This window comes from Triticum aestivum, chromosome 6A (genome assembly GCF_018294505.1).
Source record: "Triticum aestivum cultivar Chinese Spring chromosome 6A, IWGSC CS RefSeq v2.1, whole genome shotgun sequence".
Lineage (NCBI taxonomy): Eukaryota > Viridiplantae > Streptophyta > Magnoliopsida > Poales > Poaceae > Triticum > Triticum aestivum.
The window spans coordinates 288,805,640-288,827,652 of NC_057809.1; the positions used below are offsets into that span (position 1 = coordinate 288,805,640).

Below are 22,013 nucleotides of genomic sequence, written 5' to 3' on the forward strand. Positions count from 1 at the left end.
CTCTCCTCCCATGCGTCGCTGGATTAACGCTCCCACCACATCGAACCGTCGTCCGGCCACGCCGCACGACCGTCCGCTGCCATTGGGCCACTGCGCCGCCCGCCACCGCCCGCACATCAACTCTGCCGCCGGGCACCACTGCTGCCTGCCACCCTTGCCACACCGCGCCGCCGCCCACAACCGCCAGTTGCCGCGCCCAACGTCACCACGATACAACAACGCCGGCCGCCAGGCGCAGCAACACCCAATGTCATGCCGCACCCGCACGTCACCGCCGTCGTCGCCGCGCCGCCATTGCCATCAATAGTGTGTGTTCCCTAGTGTGAGGTTGACAAGTGGGTCCCGTATCAGTTTGCTTTATTGGGGTGGGTTATTGGGGATCTTCTGGAGCGTTCAATCTCAATAACCAGAAAAGTCTTATTAGGGATGTTAGGGGAGTTTCTTGTGAGCCGTTGGAGATGCTCTAAGGGGTATCCAAATGTCACTTTGATTGCTATATATTATCGAAATCACTAGTTAAATGGGTACCACTTACTAAGGTCACTCTCATCTTCTTTAGTTGTGACAAGCAACATATTGTATGTCCGGCACTCAAGGTTAACATTGATGCTTAGTTTGATGAGTGAAGAGTGACATGCATGCTAGGTAATGAAGCAGCGATCTTCAATAATTGCTACTTCATGTCTAGAAGTTTATGAAAGTTTTCTTCAAACATGAGAACCGAGAGGCAAACACGATTGCCCATGAACTTGCCAAGCTTGCTAGGTATAATAATTCTAGCACATGGATAGATGCCCTCCTCCCTCAATTGTATCTTTTTTAGTCAATGATGTAACCTTATCTTCTACTCCCTCCATCTCAAAATTCTTGTCTTAGATTTGTCTAAATATGGATATATCAAATCATGTTTTAATCCATATCTAGATAATAAATCAACGACAAGAATTTTGAGACGGAGGGAGTAATAAACAAAGAGATACCTTGATTGTCAAGAAAAAAAAACTGGCGTTGCTTTTATCCTTCCCGCTGCTCATACGCTATTGACCCAAATGCTACGACAATGAAAAGGAGAGCACAGTTACATCTCTGGAACGAACATACCTGATGGCATAGCACGTCAACAAGAATGGTATTCTGATTCCATTTACAGTACTGTTCAAGCTCTTTATCTTAAAGTTCACAATGTGCAACTGCACATAGCCAACAAGTTTATGAAAACACCAAAGGGGTTGAGATCACACGTGAATCTAAATTCACTGATTACAGGGAAGGAGCGCCTGGAAAGTCCTATGCCCAAGCTGTGAAATTTCCATTCACCTTGAGGCCTCACTCAGGGGAGAATATGTGCGTGCTTCCTCATGGCATGGTCCACAATTCCAGGTGATGTTTCTTTCTTTCCAAGAAGAATGAGGATCTTATTTTCCGAGTTGACTGCTCGTATGTATGCTCGACGTGCCTTAGGGACGCTTGGATCTTTCGTATATCTCCTTATGAAGTAAGAAGACATCCCCTTGATCGCTGTTGAACGCACGTAGCTCGGAGCTGCATACCGTGAGCTGCCTCAGTAACTTCTCCAGACACGAGTAAAGGCAGCTCTCTGGATCCTTCATTTTGGGGTTCGTGGACAGGATGGCAGCATTCACCGCGTCCGCTACAAATTCACGCTGTGGGGACTCCAGCAAATATCCAATGCAAGATTCTGAAGGCTTCTCATACGCAAGCAGGGCCACACTCTCCTGCAACAGAAAAATACTCCTTAAATCAACAATACAAAATATATAGCTCAACACAGTTGAAGATTCAAAGCAACGTGCTATTGCCAAGGAGGCAAAAGTCCATGGAATTACTTACCTTCAGCAACCCCTCAAAAGCTTTGTGTGCCAAAAAGTTGGCCAGGTTAGCACGGGCATATTTTACAGCACCCTCCAGTTGCTCAGCCTAGTGCATGAGAAAAACTTACAATCAACTTTGAAACAAATATATAATAAATACTCCCTCTGTAAATTAATATAAGAGCATTTAGAACACTAAAGTAGTGGTCTAAATGCTCTTATATTAGTTTACAGAGGGAGTATTAATTGCTCATACGCCCGGTACAAAATGTTTGCGTGCAAACCTAACCACGACTGAATTCAGAATATTCAGATAGTTACCCTGATGTATTCAATGAATCTCTGAGAATGAAGCAAGAAGCAAATAACTGATATTTCGTCCTGCGATAAAAATTATTTCTTTTTTAGAGTGGAAACCTTTTCCAGGATACTGATTATGGAAAACTGAAAATAGCGTGCGAAGGAACAAACCATATATCCACAATAATTCATTGGTCAGTGCACATATATAATTTTGGTCGCAGCACGAAAAAAATTGAGCAACCACAATAGCAAAGTGTGGAAAATGACAGTACAGTATACCTTTAAGACCTGTGGATACCACTCTTCAAGCCTTTTGAATGCAGAATCGATATCCCCATTCATGATGAGCTTCATAAAATCAAATAAAGTGTTTTTAGAAGGCAGGAACCACACCAGAAACTAAAAAAGGGTTTCCATACAACACTCCCCCTCAAGAGGGATGATAGATATATATCATTCCCATCTTGTCACACGCTAAGCTACATTCTCTGGTTCCCAGTCCTTTAGTCAAGCAATCTGCAATTTGTTGCCCTGAATCTACATACTCTATCTTGATATGTCACGACCTAGGTTACGGAGGGGGTAGTTGTGGGTGGTAGGAGGGCCAGGGCGAGGGAGCTTAAGCTTGGGCGCCGCGATGGCTGGGGGATAGATTGGTTCCGGAGGTAGACCTCCCCTTTTCTCTGTTTATTTCTTTGCCCTACTACACGGTGACTGCCTTTGCTTTATAGCACAGCTGGCGACTAAGAGGGAGACACACAAGGAATGACCCGCACAGAATCCAAACAACCAAACTAACAAGACTTGAAGAACAAGAAAACACTAATCTGAGGATTTATCTCCTGAAGGTGGTTCGGCTGGACCTGTGGTGGCGGCGGTAATGCCTGCCCCACATGACATCACTCCCCCCCTTCGACAAGCAGCTCGTCCTTGAGCTTGAAAGTGGGATATCTGCACTTGAATTCTGCCATGTCTTCCTGGGAAGCTTCAGAAGCAGCTGCTCCTTCCCAACGGACTAGGAGCTGATGAATACCTCAGGCCGGCCGGACTTTGAAGACTTGAAGAGGTGGTGGAATGACCCTTCCATGATGTATTGCTGGCAGCGGAGGAGGTGCAGCTAGTGGTTCGCCATGGTAGACATGAACACGTTGTGTAGACGATAGACTAGACTGGGAGGAGCTGGCTAACATGAAACACGTTGTGTAGACGGGACCGGGAGGGGGAGGGGAGGGGGGCAGCTGCAAGTTGTAAGCCACTGAACCCACTCTCACTGTGATTTTGTAAGGATCATAGTAACGTGCCGCTAACTTGCCAGAGCTAGAGCCAGTCAAAGATGCCACTGGACGGTGCTGTAGGCAGAGCCAGACCCATAGTAACGTGCCGCTAACTTACCAGAGCTAGAGCCAGTCAAGATGCCGCTGGACGGTGCTGTAGGCAGAGTCAGACCCACTAATCAACATTGAAGGAGACTTCACGGTGCTTGGCATCATAATATTTCTTGTCACTTTGTTGGGCCTGGAGAAGACGGTCCCGGACATCAGCAATAAACTCATCTCAATCTTGGGAGTAAGGAACTGTTTGTATGTGGGCTGCCCCAGTATAATAGGACCTTAGAGCTGGAGGATCACAGCCAAAAACAACCTTGAATGGAGTGGTCTTGAGGGCGGTATGAAAGGATGTATTGTAGCAGAATTCTACCCAAGGTAGCCACTGGAGCCAAGTGCGTGGACGATCGCCGGTCGTACATCGCAAATACATGGCAATTACACAATTGACAAACTAAGTTTGGTTGTCAGACTGCGGATGGAAGGCAGAGCTCATGTGGAGCTGAACCCCGGAGAGGCAGAAGAGTTCTGACCAGAACTGACTTGTAATTTGTAAACACAGGGTCTCGATCAGATACTATCGTCTCTGGTAGGCCGTGAAGCTGTATGATGTCGGTGAAGAAAGCATGGACGACTGTTGCTGCCGAATAGGGGTGACCAAGCGGAATGAAGCGTGCCATCTTGGAGAATCGATCCACCACTGAAAGAAAGACTGATTTGTCGTGCACCTGTGGAAGGCCCTTCACAAAAATCATAGAAATATCTGCCCAGATCTGAGAGGGGACTGGTAGGGATTGCAGGAGGCTGCCGGAGTGCATATGCTCAGACTTATTACGTTAGCAGATTGGGCAAGCACGCGCAAAGTCATCCACAACACATCAAGCATTTGGCACATGGAAGTCCCGACATAGGCGGTGCAACGTCTTTTGAATCCCCTCATGGCCCGTGTCATGTGCTAAGCCAATATAACACCCCCGATAATTAAGCTACAGTAATCCCCTGTTAATGGTGTCATATCATCACATTACTGTTGCTAATCCTCATTTGGTCCAAGGCAGAATTCAAATTCAAATCCAAAATTAAATTTGTCAAACATGCAAACTAAAATGTTCAAGGTGTGGCAAATAATCCTTGGATATTTATCATGTTGAAACCCATATTTTATATAAAGTATCTAAATGCCCAAAAATAAATAAAACAATGGCTAAAACATTTATTTAAATGCTATTTAATTTATAAAATATTAAACTATTTTATTTTCGGGCCTAATTGTGGCAGTGGCATAATTAATAATACTAATTTAGGGGCTAGTACTATATTTTACAAAAATTAGAATAAAATGAAACTAAAAGAAAACAGAAATTAGAAGAAACGGAAAAGAATAAAAACAAAAGGAAAAACCCCACTCACTGCCCTGGGCCTTAGGCCACAGTGGCAGGCCCAGCAGCCCAGCCCACTTCCCCCCTCGTGGTCGTCTTCTTCTTGTTCGACCGACTGAGGGCGCACGGCCCTCGCCGTCCCTGCCGAACCGCCTCGCCATCCCCGCCATGGAGGGGATAAGGGAGCCACCCCGCGGCTCCTCGGGCTCCCCCCCCCCCCCCGGCCCTCCCCCACTCGCTCACTTCCCCCTGCCTCTCCCCCATCCCCTCTCGCTACACCCCCCTCCTCCAGATCCATCGAACGCTGCCGCCGCCGTCGCTTCATCGTGGTCATGGCCAACGCCCTCACTGGGCCTCGTCGAGCCGTCCTACGGCCTCCCCGGCGTCGCCCTCGTCCTGCACAAGCCCGAGGCCGGCCGGTGAAGCTGCGCAGCAACACCTACGCCGTAATCCCTGGCGCCAACCTCCGTCGCTGCAGCTACTAACCTCCCGCCAGCCATCGTGTGCCCCACGGTGAGGCTCCCGTCCCCGTTTCCTCTCTAGGTCGCCCGCCACCGCCCGTGCCGATGACCGTAGCCGCTGGCTCCGCTCGCCACGTCCCGTACACGGCGCGGTCCCTTCCCGCGCTCGCAGCCGCTCATGCCGCCTCCAACCACCACGCCGGATGCACCCTCCCCCTTTCTCTCTTACCGTCTCTAGCTGTTGAGCCGCCCTAGTACGACCTCCAGCAGTCGCGGCCCTCGTCGCCGGCGCGCTACCGCCCCTCCCGGGCCAAACCGAGGCCGTGATTCGACACGCCACATCGTGGGCATTCGAACGGGCCCAGCCGCATGCCCCCCCCCCCAAGCCTTGTACGCGATTCCAACGAGGTTCCGGCCGTCGCCGCCGTCCTGGGTGGTCGCCAGAGGCCAGCCACGCGCGCCGGCACCTGGAGGCACCCCGTGGGCCACTGACAAGTGGACCCGCGGGGGTTAGTTACTAATCACCCACCGACCCCGAGGCCCCACCTACTAACTAAAACAACTAACCCCCAGGCCACTGACATGTGGGCCCAGGGTTATTAAATCCTAACGGACACTGACAATGCGGCCCACCCCCTTAATACTAATTCCATAGGTTTTACTAAGTTAATTTAATTAGTTAAATAGTTAGAGACTGACAGGTGCGTCATTTAGTCTAATTAACTAATTTAGGTTTAAATTAACTCTGTTTAAACCCACTATCTATGACAGGTGGGTCCCTCATGTCAGTTTGACCAGTCAGCTGACTGGTTAACTGCTGATGTCACCCTAACCTCATGCTGACGCATTAATTTGTTTTCTGAATTAATTTAATTATTAATAAATTCAGAAAATAATTAAAACTTTGAAAAAATCATATAAAATAAACTGTAACTCGGATTAAAATAATTTATATATGAAAGTTGCTTAGAAAAACGTGACAATTCTGAATACGCACTCCGTTCGTCTGTCACATGCCCCTAGCATAGCGAACATGGAACCGTCCCCTCTCTTTCATCTGACCAAAAAATGCCTAACACTGGAATGTTTTCCCCCTCCGTCCGCATCGTATAGTACCGCGTTAGAACACCCCTAGCACTGCCTGTTGTCATGTTTTACAACTGGGTTACACCTATGTGCTTTCTATTTACTGTTTCTTCCCCCTCCTCTCCGGTAGACCCCAAGACCGCTGCTGATGCTCTTGTGATCGATTACGTCATCGACGACCCTTCTTCCTTTCCAGCAGAGCTTCTAGGCAAGCAAACCCCCCTTGATCATTCCAATATCGCCCATTCCATTCTCTCTCATGCTTGCATTAGATTTTGCTACTATACTTGATTGCTCCTATTTTGATGCATAGCCTGCTTTCATAACTGCTCATTGTACCTTACCTGCTTATCCTAAACTGCTTAGTATAGGTTGGTTAGTGATCCATCAGTGACCCTCATCTTGTCCCAGTTGCCCCTGCTTCATCACCGATGACTCGATCAACGTGATCGACGACCAGAGCCCGACACATCACCTCACCCCCTTAGTTGTACGACTCTGCAGAGCTACTATCGAGTGCCGAGGGTGATACCTCGTAACGTACTCCTGATGATAACTCTGTAACGTAGCTAATCGGTCATGGTCTATCGAGGGTGATTCCTCCTTCACCACTCCTGATGACGTCTCTGTCGTGCAACCCCTCAAGTGTGAACCATCAAGGGTGATTCCTCCTAGTTCACCTTGACGGTTACATCAAGAAGGAATCCATCAAGCGTGATTCCTCGGATTTCCCCCTTGATGACACGGACACACAGTTACCTTTACCTGTAGCCCCCGTGTATTGTTACTGCGGGACTGAAGGGATAGGCGGTACCAGCCCGGTAGAGGTGGACCTGAGTTCCCGACAGTCTCTGGTTTGTCAGCTTGACCTGGAGGGTTCCCGACAGTCTCTGGTTTGTCAGGTCGACCTGGAGGGTACCCGCCAGATAATTACGAGGCACGGCCGGGCAGGTAGACCGCCCTAGAGAGAGAGGGTTGGGCCTGGCCCTTGTCGTATTTCCTCGAGACGGGGCGACGGGGTCACATGATCGTGAGTCTCTACTCGTCTCCGCGAGCTCCCAACACACTAAGGATTTGGGTATTTGATCTGAGTTGGCCACTGGCCTATACGCACTAACCACCACACAGGAACAGATATGGGCACTCGGCGTCGTACGTTTCTTCCGAAAGCTCTGTCAGACGTCCAGTTCAGCATTGCGGCACGGCTGGGGCGGCGCCATCCAGGCAAAGGTGGTGCCTGGACCCGCCCTGCGCGCAACGACCCGAAGTGCAAAGGGCGATGGGCCCAAGACCCCGGAGCGCTTAGGATACAAACCGGCGGGGACCTCTATGGAGGCTAGGTAGGACTACGACGTGTTGATCTTCCGAGGCCGGGCATGACCCAAGAAAGTGTGTCCGACCAGAGTAATCAAGCATGTTGGGTAATGTGGTGCACCCCTGCATGGAAGTCATCTATTTGAATAGTCGTGTCCACGGTAACAGACGCTCAGAGTTGTATCCCGATCTATTACAACTAGAAATGGATACTTCAGACATGTGATGGATATGTTGGCTCCGGGATTGCTTTCTCGCAGGGAGTCGAGGAAGGATATCTGGACGTTAAAACTACAACATGCTTGTTAATTATAATATGCTATTTTGTACTCTTCTAAATGCTGCAAGATGCTTGAAGATGCTAGTCTTCGATAGGCTAGGCCTTCCCCTCTATTCTGGCATTCTGCAGTATAGTCCACAGATACATCCGTTCCTTTGATATCAATGCATACTTAGTATAGATCTGATGCTTGCGAGTACTTTGGTTGAGTACTCACGATTGCTTTGCTTCCCTTTTTCCCCCTTCATTCTCCTTTCCGGATGTTGCGATCAGATGATGGAGCCCAGGAGCCAGATGCCACCACCGACGACTATTACTACCCTGAGAGTGCCTACTACGTGGAGACCGCCGACGACCAGGAATAGTTAGGAGGTCCCAAGCAGGAGGCCTTGCCTTTTCGATCGTTGTTGCTTTTGTGCTGGCCTTCTTAAGGCAGTCTTGTTTAACTTGTGTCTGTTCTTTAGATATTGTTGCTTCCGCTGACTTGTGTTCGAGCTTCTGTATTCGAGCCCTCGAGGCCCCTGGCTTGTAATATGAAGCTTGTATTATTTTAATTTGTGTCTAGAGTTGTGTTGGGATATCTTCCCGTGAGTCCCACCATATGATCGTACACATTTGCGTGTATGATTAGTGTACGGTCGAAGCGGGGGCGTCACAGCCAAGTATGGTGGAAAATAATGGAGAGGATGGCAGGATGTAGATGCATCCACCATATGTGAGAAGGCTATAGGTGCAGCCCCAAGGAGGCCCGAGGTCCCCCGCAACATGCTGCTGTTGCAACTACACCAGTGTTGGGTCTATGGCCTTAGAAGCACGCAAGGTATCAAAAAGCGTGAAGGACGGGCTGGACAATGCCATCAGCAGTCCCTGTCTTCCTCCCGAGAGTCCCGACGAAACAAGGCATCAGCCACAATGTTTAGCTTGCCCAGGAGGAACTCAATGGAAAAATCATAATCAGAGAGCTTGCTGACCCAGTGGTGTTGAGGGATAGTGGACAAGCGTTGAAACTGTAGTGGTCTGTCCGCACACAGAAAGCACAACCCCATAATATGATCTTCAATGTCAAATGGCGTGCATGAGGCCAATGAGCCCACACTCGTAGGTAGCCAGTCTGGCATGGCACTGGGCAATGGGGCGGACGAAGAAAGCTATAGCACCGTCACCTTGGTGTGCCCTAATGTTGCGTGGGGAATTCATTATGAAAGGCGCAAGGCAGCAGGGGCAGGTTAGGCTGTGGCTAGACAAGGGCAGTTCGATGTCCTAAAAGGATGCATCTGTTTTGGTAGTCTCCAGATTCTATTAAGGTAGTATTTGAGTCTGATTCCTATGAGTCTGAAGAATGTCGAAGTAATACTAGTCCATGTCCTATATAAAGGACCTACCCGTGTAAGCTTAGAGGCAAGCAATAATCAACAAGGTCTAGTTTCCCTAATCTATGTTCTCTATCTCTAATCCCTGCTACCTTCTGCTACTGCGGCGGCACCGTCGACAACCCGTCGGCCCCCATGCACCTCCAGGCCACAGAATAACCCTCAGATCCAAAGGTTGTTCCAATTTGGTATCAGATTCCATTTCTGGCCCTCGGGACAACACCGAGCATGAGATCGTGCTTCCTGGCGCCAAAACATGGGCGCCGCATCAAGAGCAACTCGAATGGCGGCCTACGAGACTCGTCCACCAGCTAGTGTTCCGCTGGCTACCAGCGTTGGCATCATGGGTCCTCTATCTACCTCTGTTGCCGAATCAATCGCATCCTCTCATGTAGCATCAGTTGTCTCCGGTAGCACCTCACTTTCAGCCACCGCCGCCACCAATCCGCCATCGCTAGTGCCTACCATGTCCCCTTTGCAACCACCCTACTCGCCATACTACTTTCCACCCCACCAGTACCCCCTGTCCTACCCAATCCAGCACAACAAACCAATTATTTCTATCCCTCCAGACCCAGCAAAACAACAGCTTCCAAACTACCCGCCTCCACCATATAGCTCTGCCCACTTCCACCCATCACCATTCGTCCCAAACCTTGCTTTATCTTTGCCACTGGAGCAAATATCTCATAATAGTCAATGTTGTAGGTCTGGTTGTACCCCCTCGCCACAAGCCTTGCTTTGTACCTTTCAATCTTTCCTTTTGCATTTTGCTTCTTAGTGTATACCCACTTGCAGCTGGCTGCCTTATTTCCTATTACAAGGTGGTAGTACCCATGTCTTGTTCTTACATAGATCCTCTAGCTACACCATGGCCATGCGCCATTTTGAGCCCTCCTTTGCCTTCTTCAAGTCAGTCGGAATTGACACAGACCGAAGAGAAGAACCAAATGCTTTGTAGGCTAGAAATAATGCTTCATAGGTAACATAATTTCCAATGTCGTTGGGGTATTCTTGTTGTTGCTCGAGTAGTTTTCCTCAAAGCAATTGGCTTATCAATTGACCCTTCAGTAGCAACTGACCCTTATCCCCATCAGAGGAGATGGACATCGCATCAGTACTACCTTGTTGCTCCATCAATGACTGGCCTAGTTGCTCACTCTGATAGCAATACCATCATCTCGCTTCTGTGAATACACCTTTAGCTGTTCCTCTTGCTCTGCTATCCACCTCGGCACACTACCAATTTGAGTAGTTGTAACACCATCACCTCGCTTCCGTGTACACCTTTAGCTACTCCTATTGCTCTGTCATCCACCTCAGTACACAACCGACCCAGATGGGAGCACCGCCTATATTTAGCTACTCATCTTGCTCTACCGTCCATTTCGGTACACAACCGATCCATGTGGGAGCATCGTCTGCCTGACTCGGCACCCCATCAATCACAATCAGTTCTTCACTTAGCCTACCACTCGGCGGTGTTATCAGTTACTAGGGCTGCTACTCGCTTCACCGTACCAGAATGTCATCCTCAATTGGTTGTTGCAGCATTGAATCAGCACCACCACAACTACCACCACCCTCTTGACCTATCAAGGTAGATTGAGTATGGTCAAGACTTTCAGATAATCCACTAAGATCAATTTTCTCACCATAAAATGGTTTGGATTCCTGAAGGTGACATCCATGCTCGCAAAGGTCCTTCGTTCAGAACTCCCACACTTGTAGCCGCACTGCCTAGAAGAATGTCCAATGAAGATACACTTGATGGCCCATGGATCCAATTTGCCCACGGATGACATGTGATCGCTGACAAAGAAGACACAACCGAACAGCTTGGAAGGAACCACGAAATCATTTTTTCCCCTGAGTAACTCGGAAGGTGATTTCATACCTAGTACTCTCAATGATGTGCGATTGATCAGGTATGTCGCAGTCATCACAGCTTCAGTCAACAAGAATTTCGGCACATTCATAGTAGTAAACATCAGTGATTGAGCAACAACCAAAATATGTCGATTCCTCCTTTCTGCCACTCCATTCTGAGGAGTTTCCGAACATGAGGTTTGATGCAAAAGCCCTTGCTCTGACAAAAAGTCCCAAACACTTTGTTCACATACTCGGTGTCATTATCATTTCTTATCACTTGTACCTGAACAGTGAAGTGATTTTTCACATAGGCATAGAACCTCCTGAAGCATTGGAAAGTTTCGTCCTTGTGACGGATCAAATAGACCCATGTCATAGGCGAGTGACAATCAATAAAGGTCAGAAAATACTTTGCAGACTATCCGACACCACATGACTTGTCCACACATCCGAGTGAATACATATGAATGGGGATATACTTCTAAGTCCCTTGCTCACATAAGACGTCCTTGTGTGTTTAGCAAAGTTTTGCAAACTCACGCACATCACATTTCAGCTTGTTCTTGTCTACTTCATTCATTACATCAGGAAATAGCTTGTACATTTCAACAAAGGATACATGCCCCATTCTGTAATGATGTTTCGTCACCAAAGACTCTTTCTTCCACAATTGTCGCAATCACTGAGCTGTCCATCCGATCAAGCCCCTCACGGTACATGTACCACAGTCCCCTATGCCTCCCCTATGCCTTATTCCAATCCCCATCCTCCTTCCAAACGGCATGTCCTGAATCAAACACATCCTCTGTCAAGTGTTATCCTACAGTCCACCTGGTCATTAGAGTACTCAGAGACAGCAGATTGACCGGGAAAGCTAACACATGTAGGACTAAAGATAACTTAATAGCAGGTGTACATTGAACTGTCCTAATACCCTTAATAGGCTGCAATGTCCTGTCAGATGTGCATAAAGTGCTACTTTGTGAGGGAGTGTGAGTGACTTGATCATATGACTCAAATTCCCTGAAGTCACCAGCAACATGTTGAGATGCACCCGAGTCTAGTACCCACTCCGGATCAGTTCTCTGAGCAGCTATTATGGCCTTTTCAGTGCTGCCTCCATTTGTACAGATAAAATGAGCCAAACTGGGAAGACTAGCATCCTCCTGGGTATCCTTTTGTTCGATCTCACCCGTATCCTCTACTTCCTGCATCACTTCGCCGAGGAAAAGCAGCAAAGCACACGTGTGCTGCCACATACTTGTTGCACATGTTGACAACAAACCAACGACATTCGCCGTTGCCTCCTCTGCCTCGTGCAACTCACACCTGCCTGGCACATGTGTGTCCTCTTCAGGTCATGGTCTCCTCCCAGCTTTCATCTCCTACGTGCCTTCCTCCTTCCTCAGCGTCACACAAACATCCACCATCCGGCCACACGGAATCCATGACTCTGGTCTCCTCCGCCAAGTCGTTGAACATATCCACAACCCCACCACCTGCCATCTTCTCCCAGGCGCCACATGCAGCAGCTAGCCCTCCTCCTCGAACAGCCGCACACAGCAGCAACACCTCCAGCAGAAGCAGCAGCAACACAGGCACCACCAGCTCCTACTCTACACTCCAATACAGCAGCAGCAGTTCAGCCCTCAGCAGTGCACACCACCACCAGCAGCAGCTCGTCGCCGCCTCCAGCACCTCTTCTTCCACCTCCTTCTCACCAATCAGCAGAAGCAGCTTCAGCACCAGCAGCTCTCTCAGTGCTGTCTCCTCTTCCCTTTCCAATCAGCAGCAGAAGCACAGCCACACAGCACCAGCAGAGACAAGAGCAGCACAAGCCTCCAGCTCGTGCAGCACCCCTAGCTACCTCCGCATCAGCAGGAACGAGGCGCAGGAGTTTACTCCTTCCTGCGCCTGGACACGCCATCGCGCTCCCGCTCAGTCCTGCCGCCGCCGCTGACTGATCTCCGACAAGAGCACCTGCTGTCCTGCAGCCCCCTCTCGCGCAGCCCGACAGCGCCGCACGCCCGCACACGCGCGCACAGCCATGCCCAGATATAACGCCGCCTCCTCGCCGGACCCTGCCACCAGCCATCCGGCCAACGACTAGACCACCGTTCCCGCCGTCTTCAGTGCCCCGCCTGCGACTGATTCCATGTGGAGCATCTAGGAGACGTAGCAAGGTGGCTGCAACGGCTCTAGCGGTGCTCAGAGGCAGACAGCATCATGCCTCTCCTTGTCTAGGTCAGCTAGTCACTTGACTGAATGGGCCTGAGCCTGGGCCTCATGGGCCAATAGTGATGGGCTTCGCATACAACAGTACTGTACAGAAAAAATATGGAAAATGACAAGCCTAAGGCAATCTAAATAACAGCTGAGAGGAGTGGGCAATAATTGTTTCATAATTTAAGGATATTCTCCTGAAGCTTGCAACCATACCATTTTCAGAGGCCAATCAAATGTAAAAATGAACAACTTCAAAAGAATAAAATGTGTTGAATTATAGTAAACAATAGTCCGGTTACCCCACCACGGCACACAAAGACAATAACTACACTAAAACACACATGGGCACAACGGGTTCATCCATCTGGCTAGTAACTGATCTTTAGCTGTTAAACTATTGCATAAAAGGTTAACCAAGAGATCAGATTCTCTGGAGCTGCTAATTAAGGGGACAAAATATAAACAAATAAGACTTATCGCAGAAACACAGTTACATGTGATGTAATGTATCAGCTTACCTGACGCAACATTTTTCTGTGGCTAAGACCATACATTTCAGGAGGTTCCCCATAACCAGTTTGATGATTCGCTGGAGGGTCAGTTTCACTTGCCGCATCAAAAGAATTCAATGTATCTTGGTAGCCGTAATGTAGGAGATATGAACGAACAATCCTGCCATAAGTGCATGGTACATAAGCATAAGACGCGTCAGCCTAGAAATGATTTTAAATATTAAGAAAGGAATGATCTATGCAACACAATGTTTAAACCAGCTTAGTGGAAACAAAGCTCGACATAAGGTTGGATGGGAAGATGGCAAGCTACGAAGTAGATTGTACCAAATGGTAAACCTCAAGAACAACAAAACAGCACCCAAAATAAGTAAACAGTGCATATCATTTAGTGCATGTGAAATGGCTAAATCATATCCATGTTGACCTTAATTCTGGATCCACATCTAAGATCGTGTGATGCAACACTAAACATAATGGGCTGTCATTTAGTATATGGAGGCATACCAATGACTGATATCAGGTTGCAAGTACAGTTTGTCGCTAATAGATTGTTGCGTCATTTTCTGCTCAAGAATATAACCCTGCCAAACAGGAGTGAATTGCATCAAACACAAAAAAATCTATAGTGTATACACCAAGTGAATATTTGTGTAGTGTTTATCTATCACAAGCACATTCCTCAACAAAAAAATCTATCACAAGCACATCATTAGTTTGCAACTATATCAACTATGTTAGAAAAAAAATCAACCAATTTTTTATTAACAGTGTATGTGATTATTATTATTCCTTTCAGAGTACATAAAAATCGTTGCACCTAAAGATGCAGCAAATCCAGCAAACTGGGATGGATAATCATAATACAGTGAAACATGTTCCATGGATGCAAATACTGTTGGTGTACAGTTAGGCCATGGAAAGAGGAATTGCAGATGAGATAAGAAAAATTAGGACAATTTTAAGTAGCAGCAATATCTTGCCTCACCTCAATATCAAAACAGAACTGTTCTTTTCCGAAGTTTACTGTCAACCTGGTTTGCAAAAAAAAAATCAAATAATCAGATCTGACAAAAAAAGCAATCACGGCAGGTATATGCAGCAATGAAACACAAGGAATAGCTTCTGTTAGGTGGTTGATAAATAGATGAAGACGGGATCGATAGAATAACCAATGGTAAATGAATATATATTACCCCTCCCCACTCTTTAATGGTGTGTCTGTTTAAACCTTGAACTACAAAACAGGTATTAAGCCTCCTGATCTTTTAGAACTGGAGCAAACAACAGCCTTATGTGTTTTGTGGAGGCAGTTTTTCCAGCTTAGGTTGTAGCGTGCCAAGGAGGTCAGCTTTGATATAGCGCTCTCTGTGTGTCCTTTCTCACTGGAAACTTTGAGGACCTGCCACTACAGCGCCTGATGACAGACAGCACCACAGGCTGCTCCTGCTGTGGCCATGGTGCTGGATGTCCTCCACTGACACCCTACCCCTCTGCACTGTTGCAGGGGACGGGTTGGCAACCTCGCCCTCCAGATAAGGAGAGGGTCGAGATAACTTTTACCTGGTGAAGATTTTTCTTTTGTACGTCATGTTATCCGTCACATTGGCAAAACCACCTCAGGGACTATTTGCAGTTTTACAATATCAAGGGGCATAATACCTGGTTTTGCAGTCTATCAAAGCTCGTATGGTATTATAGACTTTTTTCTTGGTACTAACTACTAAGTCCCCAATTCAGTAGCACTTATTAGCTCCTAAACTAATCATAAATTTTCCCTGTGAGAAAATACTTACTAATGTTATATTCAGAATGTCAAAATCTAAAATTCAATCAATTAATTTTTGCATAGAAGTTATATATAAGCATTAAACAAAGAGTCATTACCAAGTGTTACTAATAAAGTATATGATTTGGAGGCACAAAGGAAAATCACCTTCAATTTGAAGCTATTATGAATGAAAGAAACAAAATAAACGAGTGAATTGTGCTTTACGTGGGTCTGTCAAGTAAAGATACAGAAAAAAAAACTTTGTTCAGCAAATATTTTAACTAACTTTGAATACCAACTCAGATGCTTTCATTGCTAAATAAGCATAGGGGTTATTTCATTTAATTTCTTGGTCAGAGCTCTTGTGATTGGTCCACTTGGCCTGTAATTACTGATTACTACAATCCTTCCTATAAAATGTGGCTTAACTAACGAAGAAACACAAAAGCTGATGATTCTATAGAAGGAGCCTAGTTAACAATTGCTGAGACCAAAGTGCACTAAGGGCATCTCCAACAGCCGCGCCAAACTAGCGCCGCGCCGCAAAATTGCCCGTTTTAGCGCGCGCGCAACCGGTATAGTTGCTCCAGCGGGCGCGCAAAAACAGCGCACGCGGCATATGTAGTTCAGTGCGCGGGCCGAAACTCAATCGCTCGCCGCTTATTTGCTGCGCCCGCTCCCGCGCGCTGGACTCTCGCGCGCTCGCTCGCAACTCCCACCCCCCATCCAGCCGCGCCGCCGCCGCCGCCCGCGCCACCCGGCGACCGTTCCGGCGTTTCATCGGCCTATCCCCGCGCCGCGGTGGCTTCTCCGCCCCCCCTGTAGTCCCGCCGCCCCTCGCGCGCGTCCGTCCTCCAACGAACAGCGCCCGAGCGCTCGCTGCCGCTCGGCGCCCGCAAGGTGTTCGACAAAACGCCTAGAAGGTATGTATTGCTCAAACTTCATGAATTTGGTGCATTTTGATTGTAGTTTTTATAGCATAGTATTGAACATTGTAGATGAGTTCGTCGTATGATTCTTCCGAAGAAGAATTTGATATGGAAGAGGAGGAGGATCTTGCAATGATCCTAGCTATGCATATCAATAAAAAACCGAAGCACGATGGTTCGGTTATGGGTCGGCAGAAAATTTGGAGAGATAGGATCGATGCCCATAACAGATTGATGAGGCACTATTTCGTGGAGAATCCCACATACCCGGAGTCGTATTTTCGTCGCCGGTTTAGGATGAGCACCGACTTGTTTAGGCGCATTGCAGAGAAACTAGCGAGCCATGACCGGTTTTTTCAGCAAAGGAGGAATGCCACCGGAGAGCTCAGGCATAGCACCTTTCAGAAGGTGACAGCCGCTTTGCGTATGTTGGCATACGGTATCCCGGCTGATCTAGTTGATGATCACTTGGCTATGGGTGAGAGCCAAGCCATCATGTGTGTCAAGCGCTTCGCGGTCGGAATTGTGCAAGTGTTTGGCGAGGAGTATTTGAGATCTCCCAATGCTGAAGACGCCGCAAGGCTATTGGCGATGAACAAAGCTCGCGGCTTTCCTGGCATGCTTGGCTCAATAGATTGCATGCATTGGAGTTGGAAGAATTGTCCAAAGGCATGGCATGGGCAATTCCACGGCCAAAAAAAGGGTTCCACTATAATCCTTGAAGCGATGGCCGATCAAGAGACTTGGATTTGGCATGCATTCTTTGGAATGCCTGATCTTTGAATGACATCAATGTTGTCAACCGGTCACCACCGATGAATAAGATTGCGACCGGTGAGTTGCCACCGGTGCAGTTTGTAGCAAATGGTCGTACATACAACTATGGCTATTATCTAGCGGATGGCATCTATCCAAAGTGGCAAACCTTCGTGAAGCCGTTGAAAAAGCCGGAAGGTAAGAAAAATCTTGATTTCCACAATGCTCAGGCGGCGGCTAGAAAAGATGTGGAGAGAGCTTTTGGGATTTTGCAAGCCCAATTTGCTATTGTGAGAGGACCGGCTAGATTTTGGGATCAAAAAATGCTTTGGTACATCATGCACGCTTGTGTGATCATGCACAACATGACCATCGAGAATGAGCGTGGCCAAGATTTAGACTACTCACAGTATGAGCTCTTGGGACATCCCGTGCGAGTGCGACGGAGGGCTGAAAGGGTGGCCCGTTTTGTTGCCTCCTATCATGCCATTCGGCGTCCCGCAGCGCACAATGATCTTCAGAAGGATCTCATTGAGGAGTGGTGGGCATGGCATGGACGACAAAGAGCATGATTTCTGCGTTCGACATTGTATTGTTCATGAACTATTTGTTGTGTTTATTGCACTATTTGTTGTACTGAACGATAAACTATTTGTTTGGGTTGTAATAACGAAATTGAACTATTTATTGTTGATTTATTTTGTTTAGTTTGATCATTTTTGCTTCTATTTGAAATGTATATGTTGTTTGTGCGAGTCGCGCGCGCTGCATTTTTTGCGCGCTGCTGGAGCGGCGCGCGCGCGCTGCATTTTAGCGCCGCTGTTGGAGCCAGCGCTGGCGGCCGCGCAAAACCAGGCGAACGGCGCGCGGCAAACTAGTTTTTAGCGTGTGGCGCGAAGCGCGGCTGTTGGAGATGCTCTAAAGCTGTGGAACGGTTTAAAAGATGTCCACTGGTCTTGTCTCTTTATTATAATCATGAGAGATTAAAAATAAATTCCTATAGCAACATTTATTCAGTAAATCAGGACAGGAAGGCTTGATATAAATGTAAGGGAGAATTCGCTTCAATAAGTATGCATGTTTTTGCAACTAAGGTTGAAATATTGGGGGCAAATTTTAGTTTCTATTTAGCATGTACAAAACCAACATAATAATCACTATAGAAAGAGACAGCTTACTCTTCATCCTGGCTATGGACCGCAATAGTAGGATATAGTGGTCCTTTAATATCTTTTGGAAAGGCTCCAATGAGAGATCCATTTTTTCTGCAAGATGCTACAACTAGTTAGATCACAGCACAGCACAATATTTTAAATAAATTAAACAGGTGACGGACTTAATGCAGAGAATAAGAGATAAGCATATGGTGCATACAGCATTCAACATGAGTGCATAAGAGGAAGATATGTCCATTCATAAAGTTATGGTGGCAGTGCAAATCCAAAACTATCATTTTTTTATTAAAGTTAAATGACAAAAGTACCAACAAAATGCATTTATTCATCTTCAGAAGAAAACAAAAAATATTAAGGATGGTAACTGAAAATGTAATGTTATGTAATAATACAAAACCTCGTAGAAGAGTAATGGTCTGCGAATCAAATAAACAAACAGTGTAATCAACAACACTTACGTGAAGAAAAGAAGTTGTTCTATGTAGTTAATTCCAGCGCCAATTATGTCGCCAGATGTGAATTTGGGACCAAAAGACTCACTTTTCCCTGGACCCCGGTAAAGATAGCCATCATCGCCATGGTATCCACAACTTTGAGATTCCCAACTGGAATGAAGAAAGAACAGAAAGAATAATCAGCAGGTAATTGTCGTTGAGTAGCAAGTAGCAACCACTAAAATAAAGTGTTATAGCAGGTCAAATTTCAAGTCAGTTCAAATGAACAGGAGACAGGTCGCATAAAATATATGAAGCATTACATAGAAATAGAGATCATAGCAAGCAACGCTACAACTAACAGACTGCCTGAAAAAGACATGCCCACCAGGGCAAACAACAATGGGAAAGTTCATTAGATTCACAAAACCTCTTTTTAGCATGAACGGTATAGGAATTACAACAAATAGCCACATACAACTACTAAAAACTACATACTCCCTCCGTCCGAAAATACTTGTCATCAAAATGGACAAAAAGGGATGTATCTAGAACTAAAATACATCTAGATACATCCCCTTTTATTCATTTTGATGACAAGTATTTCTGGACGGAGGGAGTATTATTTGGCCTTCCTCGCCCAGATTGTGCAATTTCAGCTATCACACGTCATCTCAGACTCAGACAGGTTATGCAGCTAGCACGAATACCACAAAGTAGTACATTTTCACAAAATGAGACAAGTTTGGAATTGCTAATTGCTAGCAGAGCACTAAACCCAGGCTAGAGAGACCAAAATAGCAGCAAGAGCCAAGAAAAGGTGGCTCACCCAGGTTGGCGGCGCATCTTGAAGCTCTCGGTGGTGAAGCCGATGGAGGTCTGGCCCTTGAGCCCAGCATTCCTCACGGTCATCTCAAAGTAGTAGACGGCTCGGTGCATGGGAGCGGGGCAGTCGGCCTGCACGACTCCGACGTCATGGCCGTGGTGGTTGACGCCGAGGTACTTGACGGACATCTTGTCGACGGAGACGACTGCAAAGAGGCCCGAGCTGTTGGCGGTGTTCAGCTCGGATGGCATGGGCTCCGAGTCCAGTGCCGCTGCGGTGGCAACCCACTCCGCCGGGGACCGCCACCGCGACGCCAGGCGCATCGGGTCCACCGTCGTCGTTGTCGTCGCCTCCGCCTCCTGGTGCGCCACCATTCGCCAATCCAACTTCTGGCGAATAAATCATCAGAACAAAACAGTCTAGACAAGTAGTGGAGAAAGAAAGATTTCTAGACTGCTCCAACACAAAATAAGGATCTCTAGCACGCAAAAGAAGAATTGCGGGAAAATCTGGGGGAGCAAGAATTGGAGGAGCTTACCCAGAGGCGGATCGAACCGCGCTAGGATAGCAGGCGGCGGGGAAAGTGATGAACCGGCAGGTCGCGTTTGCGGCGCGGGGCTGGGGAACGGGGCGAGAAGCGTGCCAGGATGGGGGGTCGCGTCCCGTGAGGGTAACGTATAGAGAGCTTTTCTTTTTTAGCAACACTCACAGACTACACATCTCTTACTGATAGTCTCGTCTCACCTTCCATTAACCCATTGACAAACCTTATATTACGCCCGCAAGCGTGTTTAGACGACTTTTCGTTCATCCTCAGCCAACTTTGGCCGGTCCATTTTAATACATGCATTAATTCAATCAAATCTATACTTTCTCAAAACAGTATCATACATTAACTCGTTCAAATCAAATCACTACTTACCAAAATCGTTCAAGTCAAATCACTATTTACCAAAACATATGTATATCTCTACCCCTAAAGCGCAGTTCATACATTGTTCATTCGTCCCAGGTTCTGTTGATCGAAAAAAATCGCCACCCCACATCCCGTCGTTAAAAAGGAGAAAAAAGGATGTGATAATTCCCCATCCAGTAATCTCAAGAACAAAAAGATCGCCCCCGTTGTTCCCTCCTGCGCCCACCGCCATGCATGGCTGGATGACGAGGGACGGAAGCTAGGTTTAGGGCGTCGCCACCAAGTCCCTTCTCCGCAATCCAACTTCCGTCCACTTCCATTAGCCCCATCGCCAAGCCACGTCCTGTAGGCAGCATCTATCCACCGCCTACCTGGGCATGGCCAGGGCCGCCCGGTCATCGACCGCAGCGCGACTCCATGGTTTGCCTCGTCTCACTATCAACGACGCCACGCCACTGCCCCATTATGTTGTCGGCCCACTCGACGCCTGTGTCTAACTGGCCAGTTCGTCGATCAACGCATCAATAACGACTGACAGGTCGTGGTCATAGAGCTCGAGAAGCACATCATGGATCCGGCAACCTTGACTTGGAGGACGAGCTGGAGGTTTGTATTGCGGCAGTGGAGCTTGTGCGACTCCATGGTATGGTCCTCTTATGTCGCGAGGGTTGTTTTCCAAGGGTAAGCAACAAGGACGACAACTCGACAAGCACCATATCTACCCACAAGTACTCCAATGGATGATGATGTAAGGACATGTATAGAATTGCAAATACTAAAGAGCATAGACCAGGTTCAGAAGTTTCATGCAGTTGAACAAAGTGATGCTAAGGGCATAATTCCGTTGATAATGAATCTTTAATATCTGGTGGTGAATTTTGTCATGAAGGAAAATCATCTGCAAGACAAGGTAAAAAATGTGGAGAAACTTCACTTCGTCCCATGATAATAATGATCTTGATTGCATGGTATGTCCATGTCCAGCAAAACTATTTCTCATTAATAATTATGTTCAAAAGTTTGGCTGCGATTTTTTTATGAATATGGAGCTTGGAAGGTTCATTGTGGTCTTTCTGCAGTCGTTATATATGCAACATCTGTACACATGAGTCTACATGCTATCCTTCTCAACAGATTGAAGGATTTTGCATCGTATTATTGTAGCACATATTGATCTCAAAAGGATAGAGATGTACATGAATTGCACCCAAAGGTGTGGCTGATTATACTAAATGTTGTTTCCTTG

General features: G+C 47.1%; 1 protein-coding gene across 4 annotated transcripts; it reads right to left on the bottom strand.

Moving 5' to 3' along the window:
- Positions 1-1,083: 1,083 nt before the first annotated feature.
- LOC123127447 (ran-binding protein M homolog) lies at positions 1,084-20,588 on the bottom strand. 4 transcript variants are annotated; one of them, XM_044547155.1, is made up of 11 exons: positions 20,390-20,588; positions 19,855-20,240; positions 19,050-19,196; positions 18,595-18,681; positions 14,949-14,994; positions 14,468-14,544; positions 13,967-14,120; positions 2,415-2,483; positions 2,154-2,213; positions 1,852-1,938; positions 1,084-1,736 (listed from the first exon to the last, which is right to left on the bottom strand). In XM_044547155.1, exons 2-11 carry the CDS (start codon positions 20,223-20,225, stop codon positions 1,458-1,460), a joined length of 1,377 nt encoding a protein of 458 aa, XP_044403090.1. In that variant the 5' UTR covers positions 20,226-20,240; positions 20,390-20,588; the 3' UTR covers positions 1,084-1,457. The 4 variants fall into 4 exon arrangements, with proteins under 4 accessions (XP_044403090.1, XP_044403092.1, XP_044403091.1 ...); XM_044547157.1 differs by having other exon boundaries at positions 19,855-20,210; positions 20,390-20,559; XM_044547156.1 differs by having other exon boundaries at positions 19,855-20,237; positions 20,390-20,549.
- Between the last annotated feature and the right edge of the window lie 1,425 nt (positions 20,589-22,013).

What these genes read in the sequence shown, in the direction of transcription:
- LOC123127447 (XM_044547155.1), bottom strand. Translation starts at nt 20,225, where the DNA reads ATGGTGGCGCACCAGGAGGCGGAGGCGACGACAACGACGACGGTGGAC. An exon ending in GAACAACTTCTTTTCTTCAC is followed by an intron (nt 18,682 to 19,049) that starts GTAAGTGTTGTT and finishes AGCATCTTGCAG; the next exon opens with AAAAAATGGATCTCTCATTG. An exon ending in ACAGAAAAATGTTGCGTCAG is followed by an intron (nt 2,484 to 13,966) that starts GTAAGCTGATAC and finishes GATTTTATGAAG; the next exon opens with CTCATCATGAATGGGGATAT.